At 64.0% G+C, this 23,138-nt stretch overlaps 3 protein-coding genes across 3 annotated transcripts; 2 read left to right on the top strand and 1 right to left on the bottom strand.

Moving 5' to 3' along the window:
* The first annotated feature begins 44 nt into the window (after positions 1–44).
* MRPL54 (mitochondrial ribosomal protein L54) lies at positions 45–1,229 on the top strand. The gene is made up of 3 exons (XM_058040858.1): positions 45–135; positions 559–715; positions 987–1,229. Exons 1-3 carry the CDS (start codon positions 60–62, stop codon positions 1,117–1,119), a joined length of 366 nt encoding a protein of 121 aa, XP_057896841.1. The 5' UTR covers positions 45–59; the 3' UTR covers positions 1,120–1,229.
* A 1,793-nt stretch (positions 1,230–3,022) lies between these two features.
* LOC131093670 (mucosa-associated lymphoid tissue lymphoma translocation protein 1-like) lies at positions 3,023–8,940 on the top strand. The gene is made up of 16 exons (XM_058040936.1): positions 3,023–3,159; positions 3,838–4,004; positions 4,501–4,631; positions 4,737–4,884; positions 5,217–5,395; positions 5,506–5,602; positions 5,750–5,797; positions 5,892–5,927; positions 6,299–6,502; positions 6,651–6,828; positions 7,119–7,193; positions 7,621–7,748; positions 7,817–7,963; positions 8,218–8,375; positions 8,465–8,599; positions 8,686–8,940. Exons 1-16 carry the CDS (start codon positions 3,023–3,025, stop codon positions 8,938–8,940), a joined length of 2,223 nt encoding a protein of 740 aa, XP_057896919.1.
* Positions 8,941–11,890: 2,950 nt separating this feature from the next.
* On the bottom strand, positions 11,891–14,457 carry RAX2 (retina and anterior neural fold homeobox 2). The gene is made up of 2 exons (XM_058040952.1): positions 14,215–14,457; positions 11,891–12,334 (listed from the first exon to the last, which is right to left on the bottom strand). Exons 1-2 carry the CDS (start codon positions 14,455–14,457, stop codon positions 11,891–11,893), a joined length of 687 nt encoding a protein of 228 aa, XP_057896935.1.
* Between the last annotated feature and the right edge of the window lie 8,681 nt (positions 14,458–23,138).

The following is a 23,138-nucleotide window of genomic DNA, read 5'->3' as shown; positions in this document are numbered from 1 at the left end:
CGTTCGCGCTGCGCAGGCGCGGCCGCGGCCCCGCCCCGGTCCCGCCGTGCCCCGCGCCCATGGCCGCCCGGGCGCTGCTGTGGGCGGCGGGAGCTGCGCTCCGCGCCCCGGCCCGCGGCTACGCCAAGAAACCCGGTGAGGCCCGCACGGGCACCGGCCCCGGCCCGCGCTCCTCGCTCCCGGCCCCGGCCCCGGTCCCCGCTCCTCGGTCCAGGCCCCGGCCCCGGCCCCGGCCCCGTGTGTCCCTTCGTGTGTCCCCTCATGTGTCCCCTCGTCCCTCCGTGCCCCGGTCCCGCGCTTCTCCCCTTGGTACCGGCCATGCCCTGCCCACGCTCCGGGCCCCGTGTCCCGCTCCTAGGGCCCTCCCCGGTGGTGCCGCCGGCCCAGCTCCATTCCTCGTGTCCCCCACTCTAACCCGGCCCCGGTCCCTGTTAGCGCCCCGCGGTGCCCTTGCCCTCGAGTCCCCATCCCTTCCCCTGCCTGCGTCCTTCACCCCCGGCACACCCTGTGCCCTCACCCTGCCCTCACCCTGTTCTCACCCTGCCCTTTTCCCCACAGCCGCCAAGTCCAAAGGCAAGGGTGCGCCGAAGGAGGCGTTGAAGGGGCCGGAGGTGTGCACCGACCCCAACATGCTCGCCACCCACGCCATGGGGGTCAACTACTTCAAGGAGGGTCCGGAGGTGGCCCTGAAGCCCGAGTCCGAGTACCCCGACTGGTGCGTGCTGCCCCACTCCTCTCTGTGTCCCAGAGGTGCCATCCCAGGGGCACAGAGCTGTGTAAGAGGGACAGGAAAGTGTTCTGCGAGGAGGCAGACTGCCCCGTTGCGACCCAGAAGCCTTCCCCAGGGTCAGGAGACAGGAGGGAGTGCACTGTGGATGCGGGGTGACGGATCTGCACATCCTGATCACTCATGTCCATTGCTCCGTCCTGTGCTTGTCCCTTTGTCATCCTTCCCACAGCCTCACACCCTCTGCATTCACCCCCAGGCTCTTTAAGATCCACCTCGGGCCCCCCAAGAAGCTGGAGGAGCTGGACCCCGACTCGCTTGAGTACTGGAGGCGTCTGCGGAAGTACAACACGTGGCAGCGCAACAAGTTGAAGAAGGGCAAGAAGCTATAGGTGCTGCTGAGCTGGGGGCTTCCCTGTGTGCCAGCACAAGTGGCACTGGGACCTGCCCTGGCTTTTGGTCTCTTTTCCTTGCTGTAAATAAAAAATAAATCTCTGGTGAGGCTGTTATGTCTTACAAAGGCTGTGACAACCCCAGACCCTTTGCAAGCTCATGCCGAGGCAGCACAGGCCACGAGGTCTCAGTGTGTTTGTTCATACAGAAGCTCAGGTTTTGGGTCACAGAGAGAGCCCACACTGCACACGGGTCCTGCTGCTGTACCACGGTGCTGGGGCTGAGGGCCCCGTGGGGATGTGGGCTGGGGAATGACCCACCCGTGTCACTGCGTCGCTGGCCAGTGGATCTCGGGGCCTGAGCAGCCTGTGCTCCCTGGGGCTGGCAGGAGGGGCCAGGCTTTGGCAGTGCTGTGGGACAGCAAGCAGTGTGAGGGAGGGGACATGGTGGCCTGTTGTAGTGCCACCCCCACACCATGCTCTCCTTTCCTCCTCCAGCAGCAGGAGCCGTGGTGCTGCGATGCCAGGGCTTGGCTGGGCTGGACAATGAAGGCAGGGTCTTCCCCACACAACAGGGGCCTCACTGCTCTAACTCTGCTTCTCCTTGGGCAGCTTCAGCCTGGCAAAGCCCATGCCCTGGCCTCGGTTCTGGCTGTGTGTTGGGCACACCTGGCTGAGAGGTGCCACAGTCACCTCAGCTCACCTCCACCTTGGACTCACTGCCCTGCAGCTCCTTCTGGGCTCGAGTTTGGTTCTGGGGAAAAGGGGTGCCTGTGGGTTCCTGCAGTGAGGAAGGGACAGTGCAGCCTCTGCCTGGCCTGGCGGTGGCCCAGGTGCCCTGTGACAGGCTGTGCCCTGTGACGGGCCGGGCCGTGCCAGCTCCCCCGGGGCTGTGGGCGGGGGGTGGCAGCTCTGCACCCACGTGCTGCACAACAGGAAGGAAGAGGGAGGGAAGCAGAAGTGCTGTGCTGCAGCGCGGGGGCGATTTTGGGGGAGACTTTGGGCTGAACCTCTGTGTGGGGTCAGTGCACAGCCTGGGAGCTGATGGGGTTCAGCCATACCCTGTGGTGAGTACCCATCCCTGCCAGGCCTGCAGCCCACCCTTCCCTCACCACCCCCAGTGTGTCCAGATCCCAAATCCAGCAGCAGGTGAGCAGACGGAGCACCTGGGTCCCTGTCCTCTGCCTTGGAGCCCTCTGCTTAAGGTGAGTGTCACCCAGCTGCTCTGGGCAGCTCAGTGCTGGGGACAAGGGTCCTTCTGGGGGGCGTTCTTGGGAAGGGACCTGAGGGGAAGGGGGGGGGAACTGCCCCGTCCAGATGGTTAGTGTCACACAAATCTTTCCAGGATTCAGGGCAAGCTGAGCTGAGTCCCAGCCCTAAGACCCCCATGTACCCTATGTTGACCCCTCTGTAGGCTCCTCCTGGTGGCTCCAGAGCCACCATGCAGAGGCCTGGTGACAGCAAGGGGGGGCTGCTGCTGCCCCACTGGGGCCCCATTCTCTGTGTCACCTGAAAGGACGGGGAAGGTGATGGGGGCTATCCCCTCCTTCTACTTCTGCGGACCCCATTCCATGAAGGTCCCTTTCCTGGGGCCAGGCTAAAGTGCCCTGGCTCCCTGCCCAAGGCTGGGGGGTGAGTGGAGTCCCCTGTGCCACCCAGCTGGCAGAGTGGCAATGTGTGTCACTCCTGGCTGCCTGCCGGTGGCCAGATCCAGCAGCGCTGCCCAGCCAGGTCCCAGCACCTCCTCAGGCTCCTGGCACCAGGGATCTCATTGCTCTCCCCTGAGTCACCCTGTGCCCAGAGGGCTCTGGTGGGGCATGGGGGCCTGGCACCCCGTCACCCACCCACTGACAGCTGTCAGTGATGGGGGTCTGGAGCATGCCCATCGCCGTCCCCAGGAGCGATGGGGGACTGGAGCATGCCCATCGGCTCGCTGGGCGAGGACGTGGTGGCCCGGCTGTGTGAGCTGCTGGATAACGCCGGCCGGGGCTGGCGCAAGCTGGCCGAGCTGGCCGGGGCCGAGAAACGCTTCAGGTGCAGGTAGGGCCGGGGGAGACATGCCGGGGGCTGTCCCCGACCGGGTCACCGTGGGCACAGCTCTGCCGGGGCTGAGCGGGGGCGCACGGGTCGGTTCCCCCAGGGCTGGGCTCCATCCGCCCCGAGGGAGGAGGCTGGGCCGGGGCTGGGGGCTGGGGCTGGGGCTGGGGCTGGGGCAGGGGCTGGGGCTGGGGCCGGGGCCGGGGCCGGGGCCGGGGCCGGGGCCGGGGCCGGGGCCGGGGCTGGGGCCGGGGCTGGGCCTGGGGCAGGGGCTGGGCCTGGGGCAGGGGCTGGGGCCGGGACTGGAGCCGGGGCCGGGGCCGGGGCTGGGGCCGGGGCCGCGGCTGGGCCTGGGGCAGGGGCCGGGGCCGGGGCTGGGGCCGGGGCCGCGGCTGGGCCTGGGGCAGGGGCTGGGGCCGGGCCTGGGCCTGGGGCAGGGGCTGGGCCTGGGGCAGGGGCTGGGGCCGGGACTGGGGCTGTGGTTAGAGCTGGGGCTGGGGCTGTGCTTGGGGCTGTGGCCAGGGCTGGGGCCAAGGCTGGGGCTGGAGCTGGGGCCGAAGCTGGGTCTGCGTCTGTGCTTGGGGCTGGGGCTGGGGCTGGGGCTGTGGCCAGGGCTGTGGCTAGGGCTGGGCCTGGGGCTGGGCCTGGGGCTGTGGCTCTGACGGCTGCGGGCGCTCACAGCGTGGAGGAGCTGGAGATGTGCTCGCTGAAGGTGCTGGAGCCCCGCGGCAGCCCCACGCAGTGCCTGCTGCAGCTCCTGGCCGAGCGCGACTGCACCCTGCGCTACCTGCTGGGCTGCCTGGAGCGCATGGGGCACGAACAGGCCTGCCGGGTGCTCAGCTCCGCCGGTACGGACGGACAGAGGCACCGGGGGTGCGGGGGAGCACCGGGACAGGGGATCAGCAAGAAAAAATGGGCATGGGGGTGAAGAACAGCAATTCCTGTTGAGGGTCTTGCTCTGGTTGTGAGGTGCTGGGCAGGCGGGGTGGGGTGGGATAGATGCAACAGGATAAGATAGGATGGGATGTGGTCTGGTTGGATGGGACAGTTCAGATTTGGACAGCATGGGATAGGATGGGTTAGGCTAGGGTAGGATAGAGCAGAGTGGAATGGGATAGGCTGAAACAAGATGAGATGCGCAGATGGGATAGCACTGAATATGCCAATTGGACAAGGTGGGATGAGATGGCTGGGACAGGACAGAGGTGTGCGGTGTGATAGGATGGGCTGGGCTGGGAGAGGAGAATCTGTGGTGGATGGGAGTGGGGCAAAATAGGATGGGACTGGATGGTATGGGGTGGTGCAGGACTCAGCCAGCCCAGGCTGGTCTCTTCTCTTCCACAGTCCAGGATGGGATTCGCATCACGGTGCAACCAGAGTCGCAGGTGGTGGCAGAGGGGACGCAGGTGTCCCTGACCTGCTGTGCAACTGGCCCGCCCGGGCTCATGTACCAGTGGTTCTGTGGGAGGCAGGAGGTGAGGTCCCACTGTGCCACACTGAGCAGGGCCCCACACCCTGGCTGTGGTGAGGGACCCGCATGGGTGAGGGAGCACATCACTCCTTGGCCTCCTGTCTTGTAGGTGCCTGGAGCCACATCCCCAGAGCTGGTGATTGACACAGCCACTCCTGCGGGCCAGTGGTACATCTGCCGGGTGAACTGTGGGGCCACATTCACCTTCTCCAGGTGGGCTCACGTGCAGGTGGAGAAGAGCAGCAGCCCCAGCTCAGGTGGGTCTTCAGTTCTCTGTCCCTGGGCTGGCAGGTATGGGGCACCACTTGCCTGATTGGGACATTTCCTGCAGGGCACCTCTTGCCCCATCAGGACAGGGATGGGTCCTGAGCGGTATCATTTGCCACGTAAGGCCCTGGCTCAGCTGTGAAGGTCTCTGGGCTTGCTGGGGTGATGGCGCCCACAGAGGAGTCACATGCCCTCCTCGTGCCTGCTGCCTTAGGCCACCCATGGGTGCCAGGGCCTGTGGCTGCAGAACCTGAGGCCTGGAGCAGTGCTGCAGAGTGCTTCCATGGCTGGGTGCCTGATTTCCCACCCTTCTCTTGCCCAGGCAGTGGCTACTGCCCGAGCATGGCAGGGCTGCAGATCCTGCGGCAGCCGCGGCCGTGCCGCCTGGCCGAGGGGGACACGCTGGCCCTGGAGTGCAGAGCCATCGGCAACCCCCCGCCCCAGTACCAGTGGTTCAGGAACCGGCGCCCCGTGGAAGGGGCACAGGCACCCCAGCTCCAGGTATGGAGGGACCTCTGGCACGGCACGGCATGGTACAGCATGGCACAGCGTGCCACAGTGCAGTGTGGTCTGGCACACTGCCCCAGCCTCCCGCTCTGCCCTGCTGGCAGGTGAAGCTGGTGACAACGGCCGAGCGGGGCAGCTACTCCTGCCACGTGTTCAACCTCTTCCACGAGGTGTGGAGCCAGGAGGTGGATGTGGAGATTGGTGAGGGCCCCAGACAAACCTCTGTGACCCCCCCCACCTGCTCTGTTCCCAGCAAAGCCCTCATGGCTGCACAGTTTTTGAGGGGACTGCAGCCCATGCTGGGAGGTGATGCCATGCACAGGGTCCCTGACATCCCCTCTGCCACAGGCCCACGGCTCTTCACCTCTGGAGGCTCCTGGCAGGAGGGGGATGGAGGTAGGTGGGAGCAGAGCAGACAGGTCTGTGCTGCTCTGCCTGCTATGCTCCCCTGGCCCTGAAGGACCATGGCACAGCATTTCTCTCTTCCCAGGCTCCCTAGAGCATGGCAGCCCTGGACAGCTGTATGGTAAGAGCCTGCCCAGGAGGGGCTGGTGGCCCTGGGGACTCTGAGTGTAGCCAGTGTCACCACTGTCACCCCATAAGGCTTTACTAGGCCAGGAATGCCTTGGATGCAGCATATTGGAAGAGTGAAACAGCAGCCCAGCCCCAACCCAAATTAGGAGAGCAGATCAGCGCCTTAACCCTCAACCCAAATCCCCAACCCTGGCCCTTACCCATAACCTGAGGGTTCAGGGTTCAGTGAGCCAGGGATGCCATAGGGTACCTTGGTACCCAGGGACTGTGATGCTGGCCAGAGCTGGGTGCCACCTCTGTGGGCAGCATGGGGGGCAGGTGTGTCCCACTCTGTAACAGCACCTCCCTCTCCCGTCCTTGCAGCCACGGACAAAGTGGCGCTGCTGATTGGCAACATGCACTACCTGCACCACAAGCAGCTGCAGGCGCCCATCGTGGATGTTCACGCCCTCGGTGCCCTCCTGTGCCAGCTCAACTTCAAGGTGGTGTCCCTGCTGGACCTGCGCAAGGCTGAGATGCAGATGGCCGTCGATGAGTTCCTCCTCCTCCTCGACAAGGGCGTCTACGGTGCGACAGCACTTGCCAGGGCGGCTCCAGCCCAGGGGGAGCTGGGGGGTTTTATGCTGGTGGAGTCTTGGGGTGCAGCCAGGCAAGAAGCAGGTGCTGGCAGGTCAGGGGATGTCACCATGTCACCTGCCCTCTGTTTCCCCAGCAGGTTTGCTCTACTACGCCGGGCACGGCTATGAAAATTTTGGCAACAGCTTCATGGTGCCCATCGACGCGCCCAGCGCCTACACGTCAGAGCACTGCCTGTGCGTGCAGCGGGTGCTGCAGGAGATGCAGCAGCGCCGCACCGGCCTCAACATCTTCCTGCTTGACATGTGCCGCAAGAGGTGACCCGGCCCTGCCACCCACCTGGGGACAAGCTGCTGCTTAGGGACAGCCAGCACAGGGACCTGCTGGTGGTGGCTCCTGGGGGCAGGTAGCGGGGCACCCCCAGGGTCCCATCTAAACCCATTGTCTTTGTCTAAATGCCCCAAGACTTCGCTGCCCCTGTGAGCTAGCAAATGCTGTAGTGGGCGGGCAGAGGGGTACAGAGCAGCCCTCAAGGTCTGGTGTGCTTTGGGGTGGGTTTTGGGAGGGGGACAGGTTCTCACTCTGTCCAGCTTCTCTTCTCTTGCAGGAACCTCAATGATGACATCATCCCGCAGGTTGGGGCGCTGGAGGTCACGGCCAACATCGTCTTTGGCTATGCCACGTGGGTCCCCTCCCACCATCCCCTGGCACAGGCAGTAGGGCTGAGTCTCCCTGCCCAGCTCAGGGGCTCAGACCCCCACGGCTGCATCCCTCCACCCTTGATGCTGGAGGGGTTGGGCAAGCAGCAGCTGCCCGTCCCTCACAGGGCAGGGAGGTGCCCATGGCACTGCTTGGCTTTGGGCAGCACCTGCTGGCATGAAGCCCCAAGACTCCTCCAGAGCCTTTGGGGTTTGGGCTGGTGATGCTTTAAGCATCCAGGATCTGGCCATTCTCTCCTGTCCCAAACACAGTGGCCAGATGGTGTGATAGGAACAGGAAGAGTGCTGGGCACCCAGCTCTGGCTTCCTTAGGGCTGTCATCCTATTGGGGCCAATTCCCAGGGAGTGCCAGACCCCATGACAGATCCAGCCACTGCCCTGTCCCTGCAGGTGTGCAGATGCTGAAGCCTATGAGCTGAGCCAGGGCGAGCTCTCCAACGGCATCTTCGTCACCTTCCTCAAGCGCTGGCTGCTGGAGGATGAGAAGATCACGGTGCTGCTGGACAAGGTGGCCGAGGGTGAGTGAGGAGCAGTGGGGAACAGTGACCCCCCTGGGGGCCCCTGCCAACGCCCTGTGCCCCCGCAGACATGGGCACTCTGGAGATCACGCGGGGCCGGCAGGCACTGGAGCTCCGCAGCAACCTCTCAGAGAGACGGGCACTGACAGACCCCATCCGCCCCCCGGGCCAGGACGAGTCCTCTGCCAGGAACCTGCAGTGGGCCAAGGCTCATGGTGAGTCATGGCCAGCCTGTCCCAAGCTGGCATCTGGAGGGGAAACAGCCCCAGGAGCAGAGAGAGGCTGTGAACAACATCTGCTGGGTTCCTCCCGCCTGGAGGAGAAACAGCTGGCACAGAGCCACCAGCCTGGAGACAGCAACAACAGCAGCCCTGCTCTGGGGTGACCCAGCGGCCGCCTCAGCTGTGGGCACGGCTCGAGCCCTGAGCCCCTGCAGGTCCCAGCCCTGTGCTCCCTGTCCCCTCCCCAGTGCTGCCAGAGAGCCGGCACCTCTGCTTCGACTGCGGTGTCACCGTCCAGCTGGGCTTTGCTGCCGAGTTCTCCAACATTATGATCATCTACACGCGTGTGGTGGCTGCCCCCAAGGACATCACCAAGTGTGAGGCCCGGCTCACTGATATTCCCGAGGTGGGAGCAGCTGCAAAGCCCCCACCAGGGCAATGCTGGGGAACAGGGGGGAAGCTGTGGTGGTCTTCACGTGGGTGCTGTCATGGCAGGAGCTGGATGTGGACCTCAAGTGCACCAACAAGGAGAGCCCAGAGGAGCTGGGCAGCCCGCTGGCACCCGTCTGGAGCCTCGGCTGCCCCTCCTGCTGCCTCTACAGCCGGGTCTGTGGCTTGCAGAAGCTGCGGGTAAGAGCCACGGCGAGCGGTGTCGGGGGCACGGTGTGAGCATGGCCATGCCAGGGCAGGAGCCCACGGTGCTGCTGTCCCTGCAGCAGGAGCTGGCCTTCACCGTGTGCCTGCAGTACCGCTACCAGGGCATGGACGACTTTGTGGAGGAGCGGCAGCGGGTGAACGTGGGGCGGCCGCTCATCGCCAAGCTCAACCTGCAGTGGGCAGCGCCCCCCTCCCCAGCCCACAGCCCCCTGTGCCCCTCTGCCCCCGGGAGCTGGGGCGTGGGGGAGAGCTCATGGGTCAACACCCCCGAGGAGAACCTGAGCCCCGAGGGCCCCGGCTCCCACACCCTGTAGAGGGACAGTGAGGTGCCACCCCATCACCGCAGGCCCCTGGCACCGTGCCTGTCCTGCTGGGGGGCCAGGGCATGGACGGGGTGCAGGTGACATGCACAGAGGCTGGGCTCCATCCTGGCCTCTGCCAAGGGTGCAGGTCTCACAGCACAGCACGACTGGGACTGTGGGCCCCAACTGCACGTCCCTGGCATGGCAATGCCACCCCCATCCCTGGGCAGTGCCAATCCCACATCCCTAGGCAGTGCCAGTCCCACATCCCTGGGCAGTGCCAGCCTCACATCCCTGGGCAGTGCCAGTCCCACATCCCTGGGCAGTGCCAATCCCACATCCCTGGGCAGTGCCAGTCCCACGTCCCTGGGCAGTGCCAGCCCCACATGCCAGGCCACCACCAGGCAGTGCAGGGGCAGAGTGCCAGAGACCACGGCTCAGCAGGCTCGAGGCGTCGTGCCGGGGCAGGGCTAGGTTCGTTCAGGCCTGGGAGAAATAGAGAGAAATAAGCAGCTTAGGGGCAAATCCCGCGGGAGGAGATTACAGGGGTGGGAGCGGGAGGGCTCCTGCTCGGCCACGAGGGGGTGGGAGCATCCCCTGGTACCTCCAGCACTGCCAGCAGCACCCACTCCTCACAGTACAGCCCCAGGAACCGGCCCCATCTGGACAGTTTCAGGACAGGATTGGGATCGAAGGGGAAAAAAATCCCTTTTTGCTTGAATTTTTCCCACACAAACTCCCACATGCTGGGGCAGGCTCCAGTGGGTATCCACCGGGGAAAGCACCAATAAAGTGGTCCGGCCAGGCGGCTCGGTGCTTCTGCGTCCTCCCTGCGTTTAAATGGCATTTTTGGGGTCAGAAGTCTCGCCCGTTCCTGCAGGAGATGCAGCGCAGCACCGGGCGCACCCACGGGAGGGAAGGGGGGTACCGAGTGCGGGTACCCCGACATCCCCCGAGCCGCCCCAAGGGAAACAGCTCATTTCCATCACTCACACAGCTCCCAGCCCCGAGGGTGGGGGGGGGCGCATCCATCCATCCATCCATCCATCCATCCATCCATCCATCCATCCATCCATCCATCCATCCATCCATCCATCCATCCTCCCGCCGGCCCCCTCCGCGCTGCCGGGCCGGCCCGGAGCACCCTCGCCCCAATTAGGGCTCCGATCAAACGGGCCGGGGGTGCGGCGCTGCCGCTCCCAGCGCCAGCCGGCCTTTGTTGGCGCTCGGGAGGCCGAGGGGTGCCCCGGGCTGGCGCCAGCCTCGGCAATTATGTCATGTGAAAAGCGCAGCCCCCATTGAGCGCGTCCCGTCTCCCGGATCAAACCCCATTACTTCCGCAGCCGTTGCTTCATTATCTGCCGGCCGGAGCTCGCCTAGGCCGGGGCGCTTCGCCCCATTAGCCGGGCCGGGGAGCCGGGGAGCATCGATTATGCGTTTAATGGGTTGTTAAAGGTTTAATTGTCGCTAACGAAACAGACGAGCAGCAGCAGCCGGGGGACGGGGCACAAGGAGCAGGGTCTCGCCGGGGTCAGTGCCTCGCCTGGCCCGCTGGCATCCCGGGCACACCCGCCCGACCCCGGGGCTCTGCAGGCGTCAGAGCCCGGCCCGGGGGGTTTGGATCGGGTGAGACCCCGGGCTGGGGGCGCTGAGCGGGCTCGGGGCAGGGGGGACGCGGTGGGGATGAGGCTGCCCCAGCCAGCCCCCAACGGGGACTCTGGTCAGGTCCGGAGTGGGAAGATTTTCTGGGGAAAAGCTTTGGTGGGAAGTGGGTTGTCCTTTGTTTGGCTCCTCCAGGGACTGGGGCACCCCAGGAACCCTGGACACCTCAGGGCATCCCAGGGACCCCGGGCACCCACTCACCCAGGGATAAACCCCCCTGGCTTGCTGTCCCAGCTGTGCTTAACACCTCAGAGCTGCTGTGGGCTCAGCCGTGTGCTGGGGCCATACTGGTGAGGGTGAGGGTGCCTCTGGCTGTGCCCCGAGCTCCAGCGGGTGGGCAGATGGGACAGAGCTGCAGAGCCACTCTGGGGGCCCCTGAGGACACAGCACCTTGTCACCACCCCCAGCTCCCACCTGGCAAGGGATAAGCCAGGTGTGGTGTGCCCCCAGAACCCTGTTGTGGTGGGCCCAGGGCTCACAGCCGACCCCCTCCTCTCACCAGGGTCTCGGGGGTCCCACTGCTGCCCATCCTCCCCCCAGCACAGCACCCCCCTGGCACCTCTGGGAGTGTTGGGGCGGGGGGCACAGCCCCCAAGGGACAGTCCAGCAGGGGACTCTTGAGGCCATGGAGCAGCCCTGCCTGCAGCATCCCGAGGGAGCAGGGCAGGAGGGTGCTCAGGGATGGAGCCCCCACGGAAAGCTCCGTTCTGGCAGAGGCTCAGCAGCCACGCCGTGCTAAGGAGGGCAGGGCCCGACCGCGGCCCCGCAGCTCCAACTCCAGCCAGCAGCAGCCGTCCAGCTCATCTCTTTACTCACAACACACCCGTGCTCTCGGCGCATCTGGCACGACCACAGCGTGCCCCAACACCGCTAAAACATCCCCCCAAGTACTCCCTACAAAACTAGAGCTTTCTGTTCACTTTTGTTTAAATCTGCAGCATTAAAAAAAAAATTAATAATAATGGAAAGGGGAGGGGGCGTGGAGAAAGGAGGTGTCCAACTGGGGTGTGGTGGGCAGCCCGCTGGCACAGTGGGATGCCTGAGCTTCAGCCAGGTCCTCAGTTGATCTTGATGCCTCAGAGAGGCAAAGGAGCTCCTGGAGTGCTTCCCCCAGCTGTGGGGCCCTGCCAGCACCCGACTCGCTCCCCTGGCACCGCTGGTGCTGGGTCAGTGTGGGGAAGAGGCAGCCTGGCATCCCTGCCCGATGCCAGCTTGGTCCTGCTGAGCACCCGCTGTCCTCCCTCGCCCGCCAGCGCCGGGGGCAGGAGCGGCGGCCGGGGAGCTCGGAGGGGAGCGTTCATCAAATGGGCTGCCAGGTCTTGTCAATGGTCTGAATGTGCTCCTTGGCTTTCATGCGGAGCGAGGCGATGCTGGAGCTCCTCTGGTCCACCTCCTCCAGCGGGTACTTGTCCACAAAGGGGGTGCTGCACTGGTAGGGCGCGGGGGCCATGGGCTGCATGCCCTGCGCCATCGGCGGGGGCGTGTTGAGGAAGGAGTGCCCAGCATAGGGGGGCTGCAGGGCCTGGGGGGCTCCCATGAAGCCGGGGATGCTGTGAACCGTGGTGGCACTGGAGATGGGGGACGTCAGCCATGGGTCGAGTGGGAGGGAGTTGCTCATGGGCCCCACGTTGGGGGTCATGGGGGGCCGGTTGAAGGAGAGCACAGGGGTGTCGTGGAGCTTCATGGAACTGGCCTCCATCTTCTCCTGCCTCCTCCACTTGGCTCGTCGGTTCTGGAACCAGACCTGCGAGGTGAGAGCCAAGGTGAGCTCACTGTGCCAGCTGGGCCCTTGCAGTGTGCCCCACACGCTGTGTCCCATGCAGGGTGCCCCATGCCTCTGCCCCGTGCCTCTGCCCCAGGCAGGGTCCCCGTTGTGCTGTATCCCCTGTGGGGTGTCCCACGGGGAGTGCTCGAGGTGGGGGTGTCCTGTTTGAGGTACCCCATCCCACAAGGGCTGTCCTACAGGACTCCAGCAACCCCAGCACCTCTGCCAGACCTCTCCCACAAGCCCCAGAGACCAAGGACATCTCCAGGGTGTGGAAGGGAGAGGTGTAAGCACAGAGCCCCTTTGGCTCCGTGGGAACGTGCACCCCGGCCCTGCAGACTCCCAGCAGTCCATGGGACAATGTTATCCGACCTTCCCAGGCCCTTGGTCACAGCTTTCATAAGTTAAACAGCCACAGTTGTGCCAAAACCCAGCAGGAACGACAGGGACTGGCGACCCAAATCCAGTGGGGACGTCTGGCCCCGTGGGAACTGCTCATTAAAGTGCTGGTCCCCATGTCCCCAGAGCAGCACAGGGCACAGGGGTCTGCTGCAGGAGGCAAAGGGGAGGAAAGATGAATGGCTGGGTGGGAAAGGGGAGGGTTCCACGGGCTGCTCACGGCTGTTGGGGACACTGGGCTGCACTGGTGCAAACTGCATGTCCAGAGAAGGGAACGGAGCTGGAGAAAGGGCTGGAGCACAAGCTGGATGAGGAGCAGCTGAGGAAGCTGGGAGAGCTCAGCCTGGAGAAAAGGAGGCTCAGGAGGGACCTTTTGGCTCTGTAAAGCTCCTGACAGGAGGGGCAGCCAGGGGGGTCAGGCTCTGCTCCCAGGGAGTGAGGGGAGCCCAGGAGGAAACAGCCTCAAGCTGCACTAGGGGAGGGTTAGGTTGGAGATTAGTGGAAATTTCTTCCCTAGGGCAGTGGTGGAGTCCTCATTCCTGGAGGGACTTCAAAGATGTGGGGATGTGGCACTTGGGGACATGGATTGGTGGTGGCCTTGGCAGTGCTGGGGGAGCAGTTGGACTCAATGGACTCAGAGTGCCTTTCCAACCTGAATGATTCTGTGGTTCTGTGAAACCAGTTGTTGCTCAGAGAGCTCAGCAGAGGCGTCTTTATGGTTTGGACCCCCACAAAAAAGGCTGCATTGTCTTCACTGGGGCTGAGGCCTGGGGAATTCAGTTCATTTGTTTGGGGGCTACTGCTTTCATTCACAGTGGCTTCATTCAGCTCCCTGACCCTTTCTCCCTCCCTGATCTCACCCTGTCAGTCCAGGAAAGGTGGGGAGAAGACTGGTGGGACCCCAAGCTCTTCCCAGGCTCTGCTGTCCCCCCATGAGTCTTTTGCTGCAGCCTAAGGAACAAAACCTCTCCAGTCCCACTGCCTCGCCAATCTGCCTGCGCCAACAATCTTAAAACCCTCAAATCCATGAGGATCTTGTGCTTTCCCAGCCCAAAAACCTGGAAGGAGCCACAATCAGCCAAGGTGGGGTTTTTGGTCACTTTCCCATGCGAGCAGCAGGAGGGATGGGAGCAGCCAGCACCAGAAAGGGGAAAAATTTCTGAAAATCATCTCTGTGTCCTGTTGGCGCCTGTGGCCCATGGGCCCAACTGAGACCTTGTAAGTCAGACTGGGACCCCACAGAGGAACAAGGCTCAGCCATTAAACCCTTTCCCTGGCTTTGTCAGGAGCAGCTGGCTCTGCAGAGATGCCACTCCCATATCGAGCTGTGGGGAAACTGAGGCACAGAGGGAGGCATTGGCGCTGGAGCTGAGAGCTGAGGGGAGCTCTCTCCATCACCTCGGGGTCCCCGTGCCCCGGCTCAGGGGCAGATTGGGGTGCGGGGGTGCTGCCCTCCCTACCTGCACGCGGACCTCCGGCAGGTTGACCTTCATGGCCAGCTCCTCGCGGCTGTACACGTCGGGGTAGTGCGACTTCTCGAAGGCGCGCTCCAGCTCGTGCAGCTGGTACGTGGTGAAGGTGGTGCGGTTCCGCCGGTGCTTCTTCTTGGGCTGCTCCTCCTCGGCGGCGGCCGGCGGGGAGCTCTCGCCGTCCCCCGGCTTCCGCAGCTCCCCCAGGTCCCCCTCGCACTTATTGAGGAACATGGTGGCACCTGGGGGGACGGCGCAGAGTCAGAGGGGCCTGGGGGCTTTGGGCCCCGCACGTGTCCCAGCCCAGGGATGGACGGACGAGGAAAAGGAGGGATGGGAAGGTAGGGTGGCCCTAGAATAGGTTATGCAAAGGCATAATCCTCTCTGCCACAGCAGAGGATCCCAGGGCTGTGGTGTCCTGGGGGCTGATCCACAGTCCCGGGGACTGACCCGGGGTCCTGGGGACTGACCCAGAATCCAAGGGATGCCTCAGACTTGGCCCTGCTGTCAGATCCCACCGGGCCACTGAACCCGCTGGTGCTAAAAGTCAGATTTCCTCTGAAATGGAGGATTTATGGAAGTGCCATCACTGAGAGCCAACCTGATCTCTCTCTGCCCTGGCCTGGAGGGGACCAAGCCTGGGTTAATTCCCTCCTTCCTCTGCAGCTCCTCTTGTCCAGCCTCTCCCATGGAGCAGGCTGGCCCTGGAACGCTGGGGCACCCCGTGTCAGCCCCGAGGCTGGGCGGGCGTGACCCGGCGCTGTCCCCCAGCTAATAACGTTTGGGTGACGCTTATAAGCATTTTCAACCCTCGCAACGTTTCATCTTTAAGCTTTTTATCCGGCATCTGAAATCTTCCTGCAGTATTTGCAGGGGATTAAGGGTCTCTTTCCACTGTGAGGATGTCAGCAGACATGGAAATGGGGCAGAAAACTGTAATCCTGGGGCAAGGGGAAGGCACTGCATTGCCCACACCCGCCGGCAAAGGCTCACCTAATGCCTCAGGGGGAGTGAGGAGGGGAAAGGAGAGTGAGTTCATGCCGGGAGGGGGGAATGAGGGTCCTAGAGGGCAGCGAGCAGAGGCTGGGTGTCGGGTGTTGCCCAGGCTGCACACACAGGGTGTGTGTGTGGGGTGCTGTGTGTGCACTGGGGCTGTGCACTGTGTGCCTGCAGCAGCTGTGGCTGTGCCTGTACCTGGGCACAGGTACACACACCCTGGGCAGGGCCCAGGGGGGCTCAGGGAGGCCCCCAGTGAGGCACAGGTGTCCGGGGGGAAAGGCTGGGCATGCGATGGAAGGTGTGCAGCAATGCAGAGCGTGGATGTGCACGTGTGGGGATGGGGGTGTGCAGGGATGGGGGTGTGCAGGGATGGGGGTGTGCAGGGATGGGGGTGTGCAGGGATGGGGGTGTTCGGGGATGGGGGTGTTCGGGGATGGGGGTGTGCAGGGATGGGAGTGTGCAGGGATAGGGATGTGCGGGGATAGGGGTGTGCAGGGATAGGGGTGTGCAGGGATGGGAGTGTGCAGGGATGGGGGTGTGCAGGGATAGGGATGTGCAGGGATGGGGGTGTGTGGGGATGGGGGTGTGCAGGGATGGGGGTGTGTGGGGATGGATCTGTGCAGGGATGGGGGTGTGTGGGGATGGGGGTGTGAGGGGATGGGGATGTGCAGGGATAGGGATGTGCAGGGATGGGGGTGTGCAGGGATGGGGGTGTGCAGGGATAGGGATGTGCAGGGATAGGGGTGGGCAGGGATGGGGGTGTGCAGGGATGGGAGTGTGCAGGAATGGGGGTGTGTAGGGATGGGGGTGTGTGGGGATGGGGGTGTGTGGGGATAGGGGATGTGCAGGGATGGGGGTGTGCAGGAATGGGGGTGTGCGGGGATGGGGGTGTGTGGGGATGGGGGTGTGAGGGGATGGGGGTGTGCAGGGATGGGGGTGTGCAGGAATGGGGGTGTGCGGGGATGGGGGTGTGTGGGGATGGGGGTGGGCAGGGATAGGGGTGGGCAGGGATGGGGGTGTGTGGAGATGGATCTGTGCAGGGTGGTTTGCACCACACAGAAGCAGTGCCAGGGTGCAATGCCTCTGTGCCATGCATGCAGCACGTGCTGTGCAGTGTCTGCACTGCTGCACACAGGGCACAGTGTGTGTGCACAGTGCTCGTGCAGGCTGTGCACAGCACCGTGGGTGTGCAGGGAGCACAGTGTGTGTGGAGCATGAACAGCCTGTGGGCACAGGAGCTGTGGGCACCCAGTGTGTAGTGTGAGCAGTGTGAGGAGTGTGTGCAGTGTCTGTGCAGTGTGTGCAGCATGTGCAGTGTGTACAGTGTGTGTGTGCAGTGTGTGCAGTGTGTATGCACAGTGTGAGCAGTGTGTGCAGTGTGTGTGTGCAGTGTGCACAGTGTGTGCAGTGTGTGTGCAGTGTGTGTACATGGTGTGCAGGGTGTGCAGTGTGTGTATGTGCAGTGTGTGCAGTGTGTGCAGTGTCTGCAGGGTGTGCAGTGTGCACAGGGTGCACAGGGTGTGCAGGGTGTGCAGTGTGTGCAGGGTGTGTGTGCAGTGTGTGCAGGGTGTGTGTGCAGTGTGTGCAGTGTGCCCAGCGTGTGCAGGGTGTGTGTGCAGGGTGTGCAGGGTGTGCAGTGTGTGCAGTGTGTGCAGTGTGCCCAGCGTGTGCAGGGTGTGTGTGCAGGGTGTGCAGGGTGTGCAGGGTGTGCAGTGTGTGCAGTGCGCCCAGGGTGTGCAGGGTGTGTGTGCAGTGTGCGCAGTGCACATGGCACAGGCAGCAGAGGCACGTGCAGAGCCTGTGGCACACACCATGCAGTGCAGCCCATGCAGTGTGTGCCCGTGTGTGGCACTGTGCAGTGCCTGCCCAGCGTGTGCTGTGTCTGTGCAGTGCAGCCAACACGAGCAGCCTGTGCCTGGTGCTGCTGTGGGTGTGTGCTGTGGGCAGTGTGTCCAGTGCAATCAGTGCATGCCCAGGAGCTGTGTGTGCAGGGAGTGCAGGGAGTGCAGCACAGGGAGTGCAGCACAGGGTGTGCATGCAGGGTGTGCAGGGAGTGCAGCAGGGTGTGTGTGCCTTTGGGAGTGCAGCACAGGGTGTGTGTGTGTGCAGGGAGTGCAGGGAGTGCAGCAGGGTGTGTGTGCCTTTGGGAGTGCAGCACAGGGTGTGTGTGCAGGGTGTGCAGGGAGTGCAGGGAGTGCAGCAGGGTGTGTGTGCCTTTGGGAGTGCAGCACAGGGTGTGTGTGCAGGGAGTGCAGCAGGGTGTGTGTGCCTTTGGGAGTGCAGCAGGGTGTGTGTGCCTTTGGGAGTGCAGCACAGGGTGTGTGTGTGTGCAGGGAGTGCAGCACAGGGTGTGTGTGCCTTTGGGAGTGCAGCAGCACAGGGTGTAGGTCTCTTTGGGAGTGCAGCACAGGGTGTAGGTCTCTTTGGGAGTGCAGCAGGGTGTGTGTGCCTTTGGGAGCTGCAGGCCCACCCTGGCAGGGTGTCTGTAGCCCCAGGGGCTCTGGGTCCAGCCCAGCAGCCTCAGGGGACCCACAGGTCAGGACAGGGGTGTTGGGTGCTGCACCCTGGGGTGCCCCAAGGCAGCGGTGGGGGGCAGGGGGCCGGGGGGAGCAGGAGCCCTGTGGTCACTGAGTGAGCATCACAGCATGTTCTGGGGTTAGGGACACAGGGAAGGGATGGGGTCCCCCACTGACATCCTGCTCTCACTTACCTGCTTCTCATTTGCGCAGCTCCACACCTGCAAGGAGAGGAGAGAGGGGGGCTGAGCACCTAGAGCACCCTCCTGGGGCGCAGACCCCCCCAAGGCACCCAGAACCCCACCAGGATCCCCATCTGCCCTGCCCAGCCATGTCCCACGGCCCCACGGAGCAATGGGGGGAGCCAGAGCCGGGGGGGAGCTGGAAGGAGCTGGGCAATGGGAATGGGTGAGATGGGCACTGATGAGGAGTGAGAGAGGCTGGGGGGGCTGGGGATAAGATGGGGAGAAGAAGAGGGGCACTGGTGGGGGACAGGGCTAAGGTGCAAAGACAGAGCCCCATGGTTCACCCCCTGACCCCATCAGAAAGCAACGGAGGCAAAATCTTCCCAGGGAGCAGCAAACCCCGACCTGGGAGCAGAGATGAGCAGCAGAGCACTGGAGCAGCAGTGACCCAGCAGCAGAGCAGCACCCCCGGACCCTGCGGGATGGGGGCTAGGGCGGGACTCCCCCAAATCTGCCTCAGCCTGGCTGGGGGGCACAGAATGTCCCTGAGTGGGGAACGAGGGGGCATTACACACCAGGCTGGGGGGACAGCAGCAACCAAGCACCCCATTTCCCCCATCCTCCAGGGACTGGCCTCAGGACTCCCAAGCCTTTGCCACCAGTGTTTTGGGAATCCTGCCTGGAAACAGGCCACGCTGAGCTGGGGCTGGGGGAACTGCTGAACTCTGGCTCCTGAAGAACATCTTCCTGCAGCCTCTGTCATGCTAGCAGCAATTTTTGGGTTTAAGCCCTTAAGCTGCAAAACTGTGCTGGGAACCATAAGGACCCAATACCTCAGGGGAGTCCTTCCCCCCCTCTCCTCGATGCTCCAGCCCACGGTTTTCCTGTGGGGGCTGCTAGCTAGGGGGAGGGAATAGCTGCTGGTAAAGACACCCAAAAAAGCAACAGAAATGACATTGAGCCCTGGTCAAAGTGGGCAAAACCCCTCACTTTAAAACCTCTCACTTCCTGAGCACTGCAAAGCATCGCTGAGTGGGCTCCCTGGTGGCACCCAGGTGGGCTCCCCTGTCAGCAGGGGATGTGGAAGAGACAGTCCAGGGACAGCCCCACCTTCCACTGGGACCCCATTCTGTGCCTTTGGGAGCCCACCTGGGTGCCAGGATTTGGCTCCCTGGGCCCGAGCTGCCAGGGATGGGTGGTGGAGCCCGGGTGGCTCCTGGCCCTGGCCCTGTGTGACTCGGGGCGAGTGACACTGGCGGGCGCCCGATCCGCTCCTGAGTCCCCAGGGAATGGTGCCAGCCCCGTCCCCAACACCAACCCCAGGCACACCCTGGGGACACCCACTCCCTTTCTCAGCATCTTCCCTCAGCGCTTTGTCCCGAATTGGAAAAAAACGGCATTACCTGCTGGGCCCAACTCGGCTTTTCCAGGAGTATTTAACTTTGCTGGTCCCTCCCGGGAACCAAACAAGCGGCTCAACCTCACCAATCTCGCAGCTTTGGCAGCCAAAGTTGCCTCTAGTCTTCTTATTTGTCACAGAACCGCCGTGCTAAGGCTCGGGAGAATCTTTATTTAGTGTTGCAGATGTCACCAAGGCACCGCAGATTGGAAATGAGTCCAAAGGATTAAGACGAGGTTATTAATTGGAGGCCTTCCCCTTTAAGAATGATTGACAGTTACTTTCTGGACAAGTAATTGCTCTAAATGTCCCCCCAGCACGGGTCCGGGGGGGCAGTGGCGGACAAAGCCCCGAACTGCCTTCCCCACTCGGATTGTCTCCCCACAAAGGCGTCCTGCTGGAGTTTGCCGTGTAATCCCCTCATTACGGGCGAGGAGAAAGAATTAGAAACAGGGGGAGCGGAGAAGAAAGGATGGAGGGGGAGGGGGCAGGATTTCCTTGGGCTGCGGAGCCTCTGCCCCAGGGATGGGGTCCGGGGCAGATGCCCCAAGCCTCGGTGGGATGGGGATGCTGCAGTGATGGGTGTTGTCCCCCCTGGACAGGGATGGCGAGCTGGGGGTGGCCCTGTGACAGCGTGGGTGGCCCTGTGGCTCCCATGACGCTGCCTGCAGAGCCCTGCCCGTGTGGGGAGCAGAGATGGGGACAGGTGTGGGGACAGGGATGGGGACCAGGCACGGGGTCCAGTGTGAGACCCCAGGGTGTGGACACGGCCTGGGGAGCTGCTCTGGGGTCTGGCTGTGGGCCCAGGTGTAGGGACCAGCCATAGAGACCAGGCCCCTGAACAGCCTTGGGGACCTGGTATGAGGATCAGGCAGGGAACACTCACGGGGACCAGAGCAGGGCACCAGGCAGGAGTGTGGGGAGCAGCCATGGGACAGTGCCCGTGGGACCAGGCCTGGGATGATTCATGGCCGTGGGACTGAGCACTGGGCCCAGGCATGGGAACACCCTGTGGGGACCAGCTGTGGGATCCAGCCAAGGGGACAATCCCTGGGGGAGCCCCATGGGCCCTGGCCTAAGGGGGCGTGGGACAAAGGCAGCCAGGCTGAGGGGCAGGGCCACCATTCTTCTCCTCCACACTCCCACTGCTGCCCCTGGGCCCCAAGGAACGATGGAAACATCATGGTGGGAGTCCTGGGCTCTGCTGGGGGATGTGCTTGGTGCTGCCCACAGCCCCATCATGTGGGGTGCATTTTGCCCTTTTCTTTCTTTGCTCACTTTTACTTTCTCCCAAAACCATCTTCCTGCCACCTGCAGCCGCCGCCACCCCCGGGCCTGTCTCAGCTTCCTCCCACTCCCTTCCTCCTCGCCACACTTCCCCTTTCGCATGGCAAATGTCACTGTGGGGGTTTTGGACTGTGCCAGGTGCTGCTGGCCCCGGGTCTGTGCCCTCCCCACCAGAGCTGCTCCTGGCGAGACCCCACAGCCCCTCTGTGTCCTGCTGTGGGCTCCGAGGCCATCTTGCTGTCCCCCACTGGGGTTGTGAGGCTTTACCTGCCCTGTCTCACAGCTCTTTGGGGACAGGTGATGTGTTGGGGACGGCACGCCACTACCCTGGGGACAGTGTGCCACCACCGCAGGGACAGGCTGGCACTGCCCTGGGCACGGCAAGGCCACACCCCAGGGATGGCACAACCTGCACAGGCAGGCCCTGCAGCCCCCGGGGGTGAGGGGACACCGCAGGGCCAGGAGTGCTGCAGGAGGGCAGGGGAGAGAGGGAGCTGTGGGGACAGCCCCGGGCAGGGCCACGGGTGGGGCAGGAGTGATGGGTGGGGCAGGGCCATGTATGGGGCACGGCCATGGGTGGGGCAGGGCCATGTGTAGGGCAGGGCCATGTATGGGGCAGGGCCACGGGTGGGGCAGGGCCATGTGTGGGGCACGGCCATGGGTGGGGCAGGGCCACGTGTGGGGCAGGAGTGATGGGTGGGGCAGGGCCATGCGTGGGGCAGGAGTGATGGGTGGAGCAGGGCCATGTGTGGGGCAGGAGTGATGTGTGGGGCAGGAGTGATGGGTGGAGCAGGGCCATGTATGGGGCAGGGCCACGAGTGGGGCAGGAGTGATGTGTGGGGCAGGGCCACGTGTGGGGCAGAGCCATGTGTGGGGCAGGGGTGATGGGTGGGGCAGGGCCATGTATGGGGCAGAGCCATGTGTGGGGCAGGGCCATGTGTGAGGCAGGGCCATGTGTGGGGCAGGGGTGATGAGTGGGACAGAGGTGACGGATGGGGCAGGGGTGGTGTTTTGGGCAGGGGTGCAAAGTGGACCCCACTCTCCCGATACCCATGCTGGCCGCTGTGCCGAGTGCAGGAGCGTGTGCCCCACACTGGTGGCCCCCGGCAGGTTCCCGGGTGCCCCCCTGGCCCGGGGGTGCAGGGAGGTGCCCAGGGTGCCTGGTTTGGGTGCGGGGGCTGCCCAGGGTGCCGGGTTTGGGGCGGGGAGGTGCCCAGGGTGCCCGGTTTGGGGTCGGGGGCTGCCCAGGGTCCCAGTTCGGGGTCGGGGGCTGCCCAGGGGCCCGGTTTGGGTGCGGGGGCTGCCCAGCTGCCCGGCCCGGCGCTGTGTGTGCCCTGCCGGCACACACAAGGTGTTGCCTCGCCCGGGGGGAGGCAGCAGGCTGATTTGCCAAATGATTATAATTGCCTTTTAGGAGCAGATAGCAAATTGATTTGCTTCCTTGTCCAAGGCCCGTAATCGCTTCATCACTTTAAAATATTAATGCTATACTTCTTTGCTAGTTTCCCAATTACCCTAATTGAAGGCAAATTGGTTAAGAAGGTGCAATGCAGAGTATCAGGGGGTTTAGTTCACTCAAATGACAGTTTTAAACCTCCCTAATCCTATTAGCGCGCAAAGCTGCTAACGCTTAGAGACGCTGCGTCAGCTTACCGGGGCGGTGGGGCCGGGGGCGGGGGTCGGCCCGGGGGGCGGCCGGGGGCCACCGGCCTCACGTGACCAGCTCGGCCGGGGATTTATCACTTTTTTAGTTCATTAAGAGGCCTTTGGCAGGCGGGGAGGCAGCAGGGGTGACCCAAAAGGGTGCTGAGCGGGAGGCAGGTGGCAGCATGGGGAGGGCGGGGGGAGGACGATTAGCCAAGGAGACCTGGCGGAGGGTCCTGACCCGAATCCCAGCTGGCGCTGGGAGTCCCCATGCAGCCCCTCGGGGAGCGCTGGGAGAGGGCTGCCCGGCAGAGCAGGATGGGACCCTGGTGTGGAACGGGGATGGAGGACTGAGGTGGTGCTGGCAGAGCTCGTTGGGGACCTCAGTGCCACCATCCCAGCAGCTGGCACTTGGTGGCGATGTGGGGTGGGATCAGCGTTGTGATGGGTGCCACAGCTACTGCCGGCCTGCCAGGATCCTGGCCAGGGACTGCCGTGGCACAGACGGTCCCATCCCACAGGTGGGGTTTGTGCCTCAAGGGAGATTTCCTGAGTTCTGAAGAAAAGCTGGTGACCGGGGATGAGGAAGATGGCAGAGACAGCAGGGATGATGAAGTCAGCAGGGACAGTGGGGCCACCGAACATCCCGAGGCTCCCCGGTGAGGGGCGCAGCCTGTCTCACGCTCCCCGGGATGCTCGGCAGCCCCTGGGCTGGCACCGGGAGCAGTTCCGGGGAATGGGCAGGGGGTGCTCCCCGCTCCTGAGCCCCGGCTCTGCTGCAGCGCTGGGCTCGGGGGCAGCTCCGGGCCCACCTGCGCCGGATCCGGCCGTGGGCAGCCCGGGCAGGGCCGGCCCCGCAGCCTTTCCGGAGCAGATGGCAGCGGC

The sequence above is a fragment of the Melospiza georgiana genome, chromosome 26, assembly GCF_028018845.1.
Source record: "Melospiza georgiana isolate bMelGeo1 chromosome 26, bMelGeo1.pri, whole genome shotgun sequence".
Classification (NCBI taxonomy): domain Eukaryota; kingdom Metazoa; phylum Chordata; class Aves; order Passeriformes; family Passerellidae; genus Melospiza; species Melospiza georgiana.
The sequence above is the reverse complement of the archived record's forward strand: the minus strand, read 5'-3'. Positions and strand labels throughout refer to the sequence as shown.

Coding starts and splice junctions, on each gene's coding strand:
- RAX2 (XM_058040952.1), bottom strand. CDS start 14,457: ATGTTCCTCAATAAGTGCGAGGGGGACCTGGGGGAGCTGCGGAAGCCG. Junction 12,335..14,214: donor TGCCGGAGGTCCGCGTGCAG/GTAGGGAGGGCA, acceptor CTCACCTCGCAG/GTCTGGTTCCAGAACCGACG.
- LOC131093670 (XM_058040936.1), top strand. CDS start 3,023: ATGGGGGACTGGAGCATGCCCATCGGCTCGCTGGGCGAGGACGTGGTG. Junction 5,798..5,891: donor CTGGCAGGAGGGGGATGGAG/GTAGGTGGGAGC, acceptor CTCTCTTCCCAG/GCTCCCTAGAGCATGGCAGC. Junction 5,928..6,298: donor CAGCCCTGGACAGCTGTATG/GTAAGAGCCTGC, acceptor CCGTCCTTGCAG/CCACGGACAAAGTGGCGCTG.
- MRPL54 (XM_058040858.1), top strand. CDS start 60: ATGGCCGCCCGGGCGCTGCTGTGGGCGGCGGGAGCTGCGCTCCGCGCC. Junction 136..558: donor CGGCTACGCCAAGAAACCCG/GTGAGGCCCGCA, acceptor TTTTCCCCACAG/CCGCCAAGTCCAAAGGCAAG. Junction 716..986: donor GAGTCCGAGTACCCCGACTG/GTGCGTGCTGCC, acceptor ATTCACCCCCAG/GCTCTTTAAGATCCACCTCG.